The following is a 13997-nucleotide window of genomic DNA, read 5'->3' as shown; positions in this document are numbered from 1 at the left end:
AATTGAAACTTCCGCGGACGGAGATGGTCAAATGATTGAATTACAAGCGGCTGCCTGCAAACGCGCCTCAAATCATGCACCAGGCGACATGAGCGAGTGCCAAAGTGGAGCCGCATCACGTTCAGTATAAAGCCCAAGTACTATAAGATCTTATCGCGCCCTGTGCACTGTGTGCTTTAGATGCGAGTGAAAGTGTACAAGGGTGAGACAACAAAGCACCGCCTTCCCGCGCGAGCAAAGGGAAAGAGATAGAGGGGAGCGAGCTCACAGTAATGCAATCAAGCATGCACACTTGATTGCACTTGATCGATGAAAGGGGGGGGGGGGGGGGGCTAAGTTTGCCCACGTCTCGATTTCTGGCGCATCTTTCAGCCTCGGCTGCGCATGGCTGTAAGTGCGGTTGAGCGCATACGCGCATCTGGCTTTAGAGGTAATCTGCCGCGTGTGCAAACAGTGCTCTTGCCGAGACGGCGTGGCATCATGTAAGCTGTCTTCCCACGTGTTTAGTATGGGAGATTACGTAACCTCGAGTTTCGGTGACCCGTTGGAGCAAGAGGCAGATGAGCATTCGCTCCCCACTACCGGCTCTTCACGACACTCACCGTGGTTGCTTAGTGGCTATGGTGTTGGGCTGCTAAACACGAGGTCACGGGATTGAATTCCGGCAATGGTGGCAAAATGGGAAAGCAACCGTGTACTTAAACTTAGCTGCACGTTAAAGAATCCCAGGTAGTCCAAATTTCCACAGTCCCCTACTACGATGTGCCTCATAATCATATCGTGGTTTTGGCGTGTAAAACCCCATAATCTTTTTTCTTTTCACGATAGCATCATCCCAGTGCAGCCAACGCTACCAGCCGTGGGGGCGGAGTGCACACAAAAGCGTGGCTGGCTTCGCTTAATTTGTACCGTAGGCATGAACATATCGTCGACGTAGCATGAAACCGTATCATTTCGCCGACTCCCAAGTTCATCAAAATTAACTGTTTTCTCATTCAAGTTTGCCTTTTCTGATTGCCCGATAATTCGGAATATTCTGCGGCCCCTTTCCTTGCAAGAAAAATCTATCAGCGACTGCACTTATTTGCTTAAAAGGTCGAATTTCAATACAACAATATTTCGATATAGCAAAGCGAATTGCAGATTTTACCAACTTCGTAATATGGAGGTTCAACTGTATATACTGAAACCCCCCAAGATGGGCACCCACATACTTCTGCTAAAGTAGCCAGTTTATTCAAATGGACTGTTTGAAGGGCTTCAGTTTATTCACGCTCACTTTCCCTACAAACTCATATGTCAAGCTGCACACATTTAAATAGCAAGAAAATCTAAGGGCCTGTACTTTTCTTCGACATACTAATAGGATCCAAGACCTTGCAAGAGAGACAGAGAGAATTAACTTTATTTGAAACAGTTTTCAATGAAGGGTCAACGAAGAATGACCCTTATTCCACGGTTCCTGTGGCCTTGGCCGTCCAACAGGCCCGATACTGGTTTGGTCATCCAGGCTGAAGCTAAGCAGCACGGCCTCAGATCAGGATGGCGTAGGGCTTGAGATAGGTGCTATTGCGGGGTTCCATTGGCATTCCCATGCTGTATACTATAAGCTAGCATAAGTGGCACAGAATGAACATTCTTTGTTTTATTGGTCGGGGTACTTGTGGCGTAGTAGGGTCAAGTGTAGATAAGTGTTCGTCTGTAGTAGGCACCATACAACAGCCTCCTTTCTGGTGAGCTTCTTGTGGGGTCAGTGGGTGTCCATCATACTTGGCTTGTTCTGTTTGTCTGCCGTCTGTTGTGCGGAATGTCCTTGCTCAAGCAACAGCATGTGCGAGCTGGTTGCCAGGTGCACAAGTCCAGGGGTACAGACTAATTTGACCAGATGGAGCTTAGCTTGGTGCTTCGTTAGGACATTGTGTGCCTGTTTGCATACACAGCTCATCCGATAAGCTTGGCACACTGTTTGGGGGTCTGTTAAGATCGTGTGTGTGTGTGTGGGTTGCTGTTGATGGTGGCTAGTGTGATGGCTGCCTCTTCAGCTTCTGCTGGCCAGTTTGTTGTGAGTGTCGCAGTGACAACGATTTTGAGGTCTTGATTGATTCACTGATACCCGTTGCTTGTTTGTGGGCATATCCTGCACCATTTGTATGTCGGACCGCTGGGTTGTCTGCTTAAATTCTGAAGTATGTTCTTGCCCTGACTTGGCATCTTGCTTTATAGTATGCTATTAATCTGCGCACACCTTTCCACTAGAGCACAAGACATTGTGAACTGTCAGCAGACATTTTTAGCCTTGTCTTGCACAAGGCAAATTTACTGGGAGATTGTTTATGGTTCTGTCACCATCAAGTGACGATAATGGTGATGACTTTGACGATGATGGCGTGCTGGCCACATGACCGCTATTCTTTCGTTTGTCTATAGTGACAGCTTGACATTGGCTAAAATACAGGCTTATTTCATCATGCACAAGAATGAGTGCAGAAACACACCAATAGGTTTTTTCATTCAGTATTGAGAAAAAGTATATCTACATAGTACACATATACAGTAGAATCGTGTTAATTCGAATTCCAAAGGTCCGATAAATTTATTAGGATAAAAGGGTGTTTGAACTAAGAAGAGCCCCTTTATATATATTTAGTGCCTGATTAGTTGGGCAGTACAGCGTGCAAAACCAAGACAGTCACTGGGCTCACACTCCAAATCTAATCACTCCTCAGCCAGTGTACGACAATATGTTCCAGAAAAAGGCTAGGTTTCGTATAAAGTCCAAGGGCAATAAGATTAATACGGTAGGTGGGCAGTTAATGCACACTGTGCTACGAGGGACATCATACACTAATATCATTTTGAGTGCCTCGATTTCTTTGAAATGCACATAAATATAATACATGACCCTTTCCAACCCTTATTTAACCAGTTATCACACATATAGAAACATGAGCTCAATTGAACATAGTCTGCAAAATAAAGGAAAAACGCCTCACCAGTTTTTCTCGGTGAGGGGTGTATGCGTGATGTGCTGCTTTGGCATGCTGCCAACTTGAAGGGTCAGCAATGAAGCCAGTTGCTCTAGCCGGCCGCCCTCCTGGTATCCAGGCACGGCGTCACCTTCACTTCTCTGTTTCTCTTCTGCACAAAGTCAGCTGCACACTGTCAGGATTGCTCCAGCATGCTTATTCTCAAATTGATGTTACCTCATAGGATAGATTGATTGATTGATTTTATTTGAAATAAACAAACATATTAGAAAATTTTATTGTACTGACACATCTAAAAACCTAGCCTGCGGCTAGCAGGAATTCATTCCAGTACAATCAGAAAAAAACAGCCTGTGACACATTAAACAATGAGTCTATAAGAAAATTACATAAAAATCCAAAGGTAACTAAGCTAGAACATAACAAAATACTTGTTAATATGTACTGGCTTACACAAGCAGCTCAACCATATTAACTGTACATGCTGTACTGAACACTAGCATAATATAATTATATACTACCAGTGAAAATTACAACAAAAGACATTTCTATACAAGTGAACACAAGCGAATAATGTAAGACAACCGATCGTGGCGTAGCGCAAGATAACTTTATAGGCACAAAAAGTCAAAGTGAATGGACAGCTGTGCTGCACATTCCAAAAGATAAAGATCACATATTGGGCAAGAAACTGCTGAAGTCTTTTTTTATTTTATTTTATTCTGCTTTCTCACACATTCAAGTGTCCTAAAATATGCGCTTCTGTTTCAAGAATTCATTTGGGAGAGATATTGAGGGGTGAGGAAAGGCAGGGAGATGAATTGGACGTTGTCCAGTTTGCTATTCCACATGTGGAGAGGGGATGGAGGAGTGAAAGAGGGATAGAGAAGACGAGTTCACATTAATCATGTGCACTGGACAAAACTTGGCATATCTATGGTAGTCAGGCCCATTGCCTACAGGTACTGTAGAAGCACTTGCATTATTTTTTGGACTGATGAGCAGTGAGGCCAAGCTATCAGGACCCCATTTCAAGTGAAAAGCCGCACGTATCTTTCATATGGGTATATCTGGTAGTTCTATTAACAAAAGCAGTGGCATAGTCCACTCCCTTTCAATTTAAAACTGAACTGATGAAAACAGCAGTAGCTTAATGTGTAATGCAAGATGCAGTAGAATCTTGTTAATTCGAACTCCAAGGGGACCAGAAATTAATTGAAAACAGACAGAGCTTGAACTAAGGAGAGCCCTTTTAAATATGGTGCCCGATCAATGGTGAGGTACAGCACACAAAACTAACACCGTCAATGGGCTCGCCTTGAAAGTCTTAATCTTTCCACCATCAGCATGCGTGACGACATGTGCCAGAAGTCGCCTAGGTTCTCTATAATGTCCAAGTGTGATAGGATCACACCTCGTTTGCCATTTGCTGTAGGTGCGAAGGAAAAAGTGCGTGGAGCGCATGATTATGTGATCGAGCGAGCACTAGAAGAGAGTGAAGCTTGGAGGAGGCAGAGGGGCAGGGGAACATGCGTGGTAATGTGATCAAATGTGTGTGCTAAGGTCTCCTTCATGCTGCTTTTAAGCTGGATGGGAAAGAAGGGTCTCGGCTTCCCACACGTCTTTCCTCTGCATTTACATTTGCATCTGCATTTACGGAGCTTACAGAAGCTAGTGACGTACCGACTGTTCTGCTTTGGCTCGGGTTCGTCCAAAAAAATGGTCCAGTGGAGTGGAGAAATTTTGTTCAAAATAACCATTGCATAGCTTTTGGAGTACAAGTTCACAGGAGTGTTTTTATTCAAACACGTAGGACTTTGCCGCGACCAACAGAGCGGTTTGAATTATCTGTTTGAACTGTATATCTCTTTGAAATATATCGTCTGAACTGTCACGGCGGTGCGTCATCCCCATCGGGCAGCCCATCGGAACAGGCCTCAGAGGTCAGAGCAACGGCCTCAAAGTTCCCTGTGCATTTGCGCGTGAAGTTACATCAACATCATTTCAGAATTGTGCAAGCAAGGAGTGGCGTCATGCCGAAGCCCGGATAAAAAACACTGGGTGCTCAGCACAGAAAATTGGACATCGTTCATGCCATCGAACGTGGCACAAAGAAGTCCTTGTCTTGGGTGCGCTGTTACAACCCTTACCATGAATCCCAACCAACCCAACTTGCCGTTCTGATAAAGAAGTGAGCGCTGGCATGCGACAGGGATCTACCATTGAATACGGTGTGTAGAATTTGGAATGCGAAGAAGCTGCTCGGCAGCCCTGCTGCGACCGCGAAAGAAATGTCAGCTACGAAATTCAACTTCTTCCCATTGTTGCCTCTGTTGCCAAAGTGTCGCCTAACGACAGTGATGAGGACGACATGGAAAGCGACAGCATGGGTAATTCAAGCGCAACAGTGGTAGAAAATGCGCATAACGTCAGCCGCATGAATGCAATTGTCGTGACGAGAACAGTTCCCTGCAATGAAAAAGGCACCCGGCAACTTCTGCAGTGTTACTGCGCTCGTGCACGCTGACGTTACTGCGCTCGTGCACGCTGATTATGCAATGCCAATGAGGAATCTGCCATGCGAGTGTTTGCCGAGAAAAGGGGGCTCACTGAAAATCTGGCTCGCAGCTTCAGTAAGTTTGAGGCCTCTGTCGTCGCTGCTAGGCCGCCGCAGCACCAAACAAAAATAACGAGACTTTTGTCAAACGAAGGGAATAAATCACAACCCCCAATATAAACTTTATGGAGGAGGTCGTGGAATAAATACTGCATATTTTTGCCCTTTCACCACATTCTCTCTGAGTTTCGTTTTTGACAGGTAAGCGGGTGATCTCATACTATCTCGGTTAAGCAGCACTACTGTTTAGTACATACTTCTTCCCGAGCTCCGACCAACTACGGTTAAATGAGGTTTCACTGTACCATTCCAGAAACCTCGCAACACTTGTTTCATGCCAAGAAAGGACTTAGTTTACGAGAAAATTGCACCTGAAGAGTCCAAACACTTTTTTCGAAATTCAAATCTCCCGCCACCCAACCGAGGGAGTGGTGACGTTGCATACGCCCTTTGCTGCCGTAGGTGAATAAAACCGCACCCGCCAGATGGCGGCACCAGGCCAAGACAGAGCGGTGGATTTGCCGCTGCAGCTGTTTTTTGGTCAAGTGGCATAAACCGTTTGGGCATCCGACGACATAACATTGAAGTTGAATTCTCTGCTACTTGCAGTTTGTGCAAGTTCCGCGAGCCAGCAAAACCAGCGCAGCACTACATGATAACGAAACTGTTGAAATGCAAAGGCGTGCATGGCACAGTCGAGCAAGAACAAAACCTTTCGACCGACTGTGACATTGTCAAGGGCAATTTCAATGAGTTCATTTTTCTAAAATGATATAGAACTGGATAAGTAGCATTTTATTTCGTCTTACAATACAACACAATGATGTTTTTTGCAACGAGTGGTTGAGTACTAGTGACAGAATTTAACTGAGGAGGCTTTCGTCATCGGGCAAGCGCTTGAATGTCCCGGGGGAGTCTCTAATCATGTCCTGCATTTACCTCAGTTTCTAGATTATTAAGGCCCTGTTCACGATAATATTGATGCCTTACGAGATTCTGAAGCACTAATCTATCACTTTAGCTTGACTTAATATTTGCCTTTAGCGTCCTTTTAATGCAAGAGCATTACTTTGCTTATTGTGCGACCCCACTGTCATCAGAAAGCCGTGGCAGAAAAACGGTACACAAATTGCATCATCTTCATTTAACTAAAAAAAAAGAAGGAGGAGCCGGTGATGATGTGATCCTCTGGCCCCCCGCCACTGCTACTGCTCCTTAGCCGAGTGTGCTAACCACTGCGCCGCCATCGCATTGCACCAACGTTGCAACAGGCAATAGTGGTAAATATCCTCGAGGCTGTGCACATGGTTGGGCTCTGCCTGGCAGGCGATTCACTAGATGGCAGACGGCGCAGTGCAAGCACATGGCAGATCGGGCAGCATGCCTCATCCCATGCCTCAACATGCATTCTCTACCGAAAAACATGGCCGATGTGACGCACGATATGAACGCCAACAGAGGCAACATACGTTACCTCATGGAGATATGCATGAGGCCAGATGACAAGAGACAGATCGTGGGATTTACTCATTCGTGTGCACCACTAAACGACCACGATTTTGTCGCCAGCATCACCATAAACGCCAAGCCAGGACTTGAACTACAACTCATCCAACTCAGAGACTGCTTCGGTGAAGACGAACAGATATATATGCACTGTGCATTTCGTCAAAACAGAACTCATGGTTGTGTGCATATAGGTGGCACCAAATCCATCTCAAATGGACGCGGCAACGTTCGTGTATAGGAATCTACGTTTGAGTCTATGCTTGGGCATATCCATGCTAGTCGTAGGAGAGTTCAATCAGGACACATATTCAACGCAGCAGCGCTAGACTCAGCAACATTTCACCGCAACACTAAAATTAGCAACAAGTAATGCTCTCACATTTAGATGTCATAAGAATTGCTTAACTTCACCATCCCATCGAACAAAAAGGTCCCGAGGTTGTCTTTCAATGGGTACCTGGCCATTGAGGAATCAGTGGCAATGATTCCGCCGATAACGCTGCTCGCACATCACATCAAGAAGAGCACAGCGTTTCAAGTCCCCTTTCGAGGACAGACGTCACAAGGCAGCTTCGACACCTGGTATGCAGTCTCTCACTGACCGAGTGGAACTCGTCAAAGTTAAGACTTACATGACTGCAACGATTAAATCCCTCACTGCAACTCCGACCTCCATTCGGACTTCCTCAACGTGAAGCTATGCTTCTCTGTCGTATTTGATTAGGAGTTACCTTCACATAGGCATACTCTACATTAATAGGAGTGAATGACAGTGCAGCATGCAAGGTCTGCGGCACCAAAGAAAATATCGACCACCTGCCATGCCACTGTCCACGACATGCCCCAGAAAGACAAGAACTTGCTAACGCTCTCCAAAAATTGGACAATCGGCCACTTTCCCTGCAGGTGCTGCTAGAACACCGGCCCTGTCGCTCATTGGCCCATAAAGCGGTGAAGGCACTGTTGTGCTTCTTGAGGATGACGGGCTTGTGTGAACATCTGTGACTATTAGTGCAATTACCGTAAAAATCGGAATATAGATCGAACTTTTTTTCAAAAAACCATTGCGAAAAGTCGACCCTCGTCTTATTTACCGGACATTGGTGGAAAAACTACGGAAGTCTTGCAACAATGGGCGGATGAAGTAAACAGCCACCTTCGCCATCAGCAGCAGCGCGGCGTGGCGACATTGTGGCACGGCAAATTTGCGTTTACATTGTCGTAAAGTTATTTTGGTTAAAGGCTTCTTTTTCACATTTTGTTTCAAAATGAGCGGAAGCTGACGGCAATTCACCGTCGCGTTTAAGAAAAAGGCGATTGAGTGCACGGAAGCCCACGGCAACCTCGCGGCACAGCGCGAATTTGGAGTATCCGAAAAGAGCATTCGGTACTGGAGGAGGCAGAAGCAGCAAACCAACAGAAAACGTCATTTCGTGGGCGGACCGCAGAACTGGAAGACAAGGTTGCAGAGTTTGTCCAGGAGCTGCGTGTAAGATCGCTGCCTGTGACTGCCGAATGCATCCGTTTGAAAGCGGTAGAGATCATGTGCGCCTCTGGACTGGGCAGCGTGAAGCACTCGTCATCCGACTCTAGTTCAGACGACTCTGATCAAAGGCATTGCTCTGATTCGGAGTAGTGCTTGCGCACTTCGTGCCCTTCTGTGTACTGTGCACCCGGCCAATTTTTAACAGTATCGCGCGACCGCGTGTTTGTCAGCAGCTTATCATCATGGCACAGAGCGGCGAAATAGCGAAAGTAAGCACACGTGTACACTTGCGCGTATCCCGTTTGTTTCGTCGCTCAGCGCCATTAATAAAATGCTGACAAGCACGGGGGTCGATGGTCGCACGATACTGTTAAAAATTGGCCGGGTGCACATGCGAGCAGCATTTAAATAAATACTGTCACTGTTGTGCATGAGTCGCATTTGTTTCAAGGTAAGGCGCAGGTAGGGCGTCTTTTGGTACTTTTGCCATTGAAAAATATTTTTTTTTTTTTCATTTTTAGAATTCGTTAGTTGGGGGATCGTCCTATATTTCAGTCCGACCTATAGTCCGGTTTTTACAGTACTATTAGACCGCACACGTCAGCAAACTCACTGCTAATGTCCTTCTTTCCTATCCTCCTCTCTCTCCGTCATCTTTGTTTTCCCTTTCTCATTCCCCAGGTGTAGGGTAGTGAACCGGACGTTATTCTGGTTAACCTCCCTGCCTTCTGCTTTTCTCTTTCTTTCCTAGGTGCCCCCACATTTTTCTTTTTCTTTTTCATGTACAACGCCGTCAGTGATGCATGAATGTGGTCACAGTGCATTAAACATGACCTTGAGCAAGCCAATCAGTACTTTTTAACAGATGTGATCAGTCCATAGAGTGCACCCAAAGGAAGCCAGCATTCAAGCCCACAGCGTCTCAGCGAGATTGCAGCTTCATAAGGACACTCGCACTGTGTTCGCATGAGGTGTAACTGGCACGACGCTCGTGGGCACCTGTTAAAGCCGCCACATGCTCTTTCGTAATTCAGTTTCAGGCGTTGAAGCTAAAATTGTCCAGAGTTCTTTACAATACAGAAAATAGCAGTGTCAACATTTTTTCTACGTCTGGAACTGCTTATGCCGAGATTACTGGCTTCGATTATTGCATCAGGGTCAATCGTCTTAGTGCCAAGCACACTCTTTGGCACTCTGCAAGTAACGCCGTTGCCCGTGTAAGCCAGTGTGCCGTCATGGCATCAACGGTGCACGTGAAGCCAACACGTGGAACATTAGAAGGTCTCCAGAGACCTGAGAGATGCACAGGGCATTTGGCTGCAAAAAACGACGAAGCCAAGTGGACGTGCCCTAGCACCCCGCTCAAATGACTGCAGCAGAGCCGGAGCAGCGTTCTGCGCTCCTCTGCTGGCATGAGCATTGCGTGCACAAACACCAGTGTTTGTGCCGTGCAGATGACTGAATGCCACACTTCGGTGCATACAATGGTCCGAGCAGAACAGACAGCACATTTGAAGTGCAAATGCTGACGGTTTCACTTCTTGTCTCATCTCGCCCACAACTGAGATGGGTGAGATGGACAAAGGCTGCAATACCGGTGGCAGCACTCCTCATGACGCCAACACTGTGAGACGCCTAGCTGCCGGTGTGGTGCTTCTGCTAGGCAGCAGCAGCCACCTCACTAGCTGTGTCGTGCCAGCATGTCACCTCCACGCACTCTTAGCAAGTTAAGTTTCATTACGTTAGTTTTCCATGTGAAAAACCAACATGTCCTGGTCAGGGAACCCGGACCAGCATGAATTTTTGCTCAACTGCAAAGCATTCTTTCTGGCTGCAACTGTGTATGTGCATGCGGTTGCAGCTTGAGAGCAATCTGTGTTGGGGGTAGAGTCTAGGTTCGTCAATGGCTCGTAGCTTTGTGCGTGTTGTGTTCTCGGCCCTCAGTTCACATTGAAGCAATAGACAGCACGGAGGTCACTTCACTCACTGCTACTTTTGCACTTGCTGACGTCAGTGTTTTGACAGCAAGTGTCCGCGCCCATCGAGTGTGATGTGTTTATGTCTGCTGCGCACGCTGACACCTTGCTTGTTAATTTAGTTAGCAAGCGAATGTTTAGAAGTTGATACAGCCGATAAATGTGCTGTCCTTACTTCGTACAGCTTGTCTGATAATTTGCTATTGCAATTGATGCTTTGACTTTCTCGCTAAACTGCACCTTTTTTCATGATGTGGGGTAACACGAGGCTGTTGGCTTTTGTGTTTTCATCCCAGCATTGATACTACTGCACTAAATCTATTGTAATGCATCCCCAAATCTAATGCACACCTATTTGTCTCGGATTTAAAGAAAGAAAAAAAGTGCACCTGAAAGTAATGTGCACCTGATTTATGAAGAAAAAATACAGTATACCATGCCCCCCCCCCCCCCCCCTTCGTGATCAGAAAAAACAAGAAATGCAAAATTTACCTTTACAGAAGAGAAACTGTTTTTAAAACTGAGCTTTCACGTTGTTATCACCATTTGCATATCATGTGCCACAGATATCAAGCACACAGGGGTGGTATGCCCAAGCGATTACTCTTAGGGCACAGGGAATTCTCGGACCAATTTCCTTGGAAAAAGAGTCCGCATTGGATTCGTGTAAATAGGGTACAAGCTTTGTTAATTTCCGAGAGCGAGTTTTGTTTACAAGGTAAAATATTTTTTGCTGTCATTTTCCCTCTAACCCATTGTTTCTGGTGCACTAGTGTCAGCAAGTGCACCATGTATAAAAAGATATTTTTCTTTTCTTTACATTACGCTTGATTATGCTTGTGAATGCTTTTTATTATATTTGTATCACCTCACAAACATACCATACAAGATCATAACATCTATATAAATAAATCTGAAAGAATAAGCAAATTGCTGACACAACTTCACCAACAGACGACATTTAAGATTTCAACAGAGTTCCAAATAACTCCGTCAAATCAATTGGCTACTGACTTGAGTGGGTGCTGCCTATGTAGCAGTACTTCCTTCATTCAAGGGCCCTTGAAAGGTCCATGCAGCACCAATACCCTTCCTGTTCATAGTGCCTTGCTCAGGATACACATTAGAAAGAAGCACGGCTGATACCAACCTTGCTCAGATAGCCTCTTGGGAAGCAGGAACAGGTTCGGACCCTGGTGCTGCTTGTCTTTGCCAAGAGCCACTGTGGCATCCATGCTAATCTGTCCTGGACACAAGAATGCAGGGATAGCAAGATGAGCACACAGGTAACTTTCAGCATTTCCAGTCTTACTTTTCACAAGATTTGGCATCCATTTCCCACAGCTTTCAAGAGATTTTTGTTTTATGCTGCAACTATCTTCTCACTTATATAAAACCTTTCCTCTGTGTTCGTGAACATCTTGCTTGCTCACATGCTTTTTACAGAAAGTAGCTGTCTACGTCAACATACCCAGCTTTTCTGGAATGTGGGAACAAGCTATACATGTTGCTATGCATACAATATCCATACGATAATGTATGACAATCTGAGAAATTCATGCATTAAAAAATTCCGGTTGAACCAATCTCGCAATGAATGTCAACGTTAATGTGATTAGCATTAAGAAATGTAGCTACACACTGTATGTAGTGACAGGCCAGTTCTGCCAGCCTCCCGTGCAAGTTTTCCCCCTAAACCAAATACAAAATTTCTCCAAATTTTTGCAATGTGTCTTTAGGTTTGTCGATATGTATTCTGCAAAGATAAAGCTCTGATTGTGTTATGCAAATAAACTGAAAGCTTTATAGTTTAAGTTTATTTCTAAGCTTGTTTAAAAATATTCAGCCACTGAAGTTACTGGACTCAAGCTGAAATGATGTCCTAGTACAAGTTGTTGTTCTAACAACACAGCCTCCGACTTCAAGCTACATTACAGATGAAGAGGTCAGTGTGTTTAGTACTTTATTGTTGTCCAAACTTGTTTTGCACGTACTGCAAAGTGCCAAGATTACACAGAATTTTATTTGAATTTTCAGGCAGATGGGTGCCAAACCTTTTTTACAAAATTTAGCTGTCCGAATAGCTCACCATTTCATGAAACCAATGTAAAAGATCTGAATAATTTTTTTTTTTCATGGTGTGAATCGAAGTAGCACTACCACATTTACATGTATACACATAACTTGCTATGAAGCATGTACATTGGCAGTCAATCTTTATCATTCCTCTAAAGCAAAACTTCTCAGCGAAAACACTTCATCCATAGGACATCTGAATGATGTCCCAATATCCATACACCATTTTGGATACAAATAGGACATCCACTGGACGTCCAGTTTCGGATATCCTATTACGGATGTCCCAAGGACGTTGAACATGGACCTGTTTTGGATATCCTACCACGAATGTCCCAAGGTTATCCCACACGCAAGTCTTTTGATGTGAACATGTTTCCTCCAACTGAGGCTTTGTCTTCGTATTTCTTGGCAAAATAATTGTCTTCCCACATGTTCGAATTACAATCTGAAGCTGTCATGTCTACAGCTCATGTGTACATCATACTTTAGAAATTTTCTGACAGAACTTACTTTGAAAACTTCAATTAGTTCGATAAGGCACTTGCGCTTGGTGGAAGGCCTAGAAGGATTAGGAGTATGCTGCACTTCTACATGCATGTGTTCACAACAGGTGCCCACAATGTATCTGTTCCGTGATGTGTCGGCGATCTGCCAGCATGTGCTAGCATGTGCTACAAGCAGAACTGACTTTACAGCAAACACTGTGCAAAAGGCCCCAGCATATGTCTGTAATACGTACGTAGCATGTCTCTCTCATTTCCTTCGTGTACTTGCAAGGGACGCCCACAGGAAACGGAAAGTGTGGCAAAAAGGTCACGTAAGGGACGTCTGAAAGACATATTCGACACATTCCTAGGGCATCCATGTCCTGGCAGTGGATGTTCTTAGGATATCCATCTATAGGACGTCATTGCTGTCACTGGGTTGCCCAAACATCACCGCTAGGAGCAAGGCTGCTCCACCTATGGGCAGTTCCACGTAAATTTTAGTAAGCTACGTGTGCGTAGATGGCTGTTTAATGCCAGGACCACATTTTCATGCTCGGTGCTATGTACCATAAGTGCATGTAAATAATGGGACCACAAATATGAAACGAGAGGGGACTTTCAGTTTCAGAAAAACTTAAACATTTCATGGACATAACACGAAGTGGTGCCGCAAAGGAATACGAAACAATGTATAAAAGTGGATGCCCGCAGAGTACTGTTAATCGCTCTTGCGAATTCCCATCGTGAAATAAAGTGAAAGGTCTGGTGCCGACATATTTGTGTCCCTGTCGGCAAAAACGACGTTGTCTGTGACACCCGCCAAGGTTATCGAACAGACAGCAGTTCAATAATGCC

At 45.1% G+C, this 13997-nt stretch overlaps 1 protein-coding gene across 2 annotated transcripts in view; it reads right to left on the bottom strand.

The window, feature by feature from the left end:
* LOC142583009 (nonsense-mediated mRNA decay factor SMG9) overlaps nt 1-13997 on the bottom strand; it is a 43173-nt gene that overhangs the window by 444 nt on the left and 28732 nt on the right. Inside the window, exons 11-12 of one of the 2 annotated variants that reach the window (XR_012828531.1) lie at nt 11726-11821; nt 2994-3152 (exon numbers count right to left, since the gene is read on the bottom strand). Coding sequence is in view for 1 of the 2 variants with exons in the window: in XM_075693233.1 (XP_075549348.1) it covers nt 2994-3138; nt 11726-11821 (241 nt within the window). In the remaining variant the exon portion in view is untranslated. The remainder of the gene's footprint in view (nt 1-2993; nt 3153-11725; nt 11822-13997) is intronic. The other variant, XM_075693233.1, reaches the window with a different exon arrangement.

Source organism: Dermacentor variabilis, chromosome 5 (genome assembly GCF_050947875.1).
Source record: "Dermacentor variabilis isolate Ectoservices chromosome 5, ASM5094787v1, whole genome shotgun sequence".
NCBI classification, from domain to species: Eukaryota; Metazoa; Arthropoda; class Arachnida; order Ixodida; family Ixodidae; genus Dermacentor; species Dermacentor variabilis.
The sequence above is the reverse complement of the archived record's forward strand: the minus strand, read 5'-3'. Positions and strand labels throughout refer to the sequence as shown.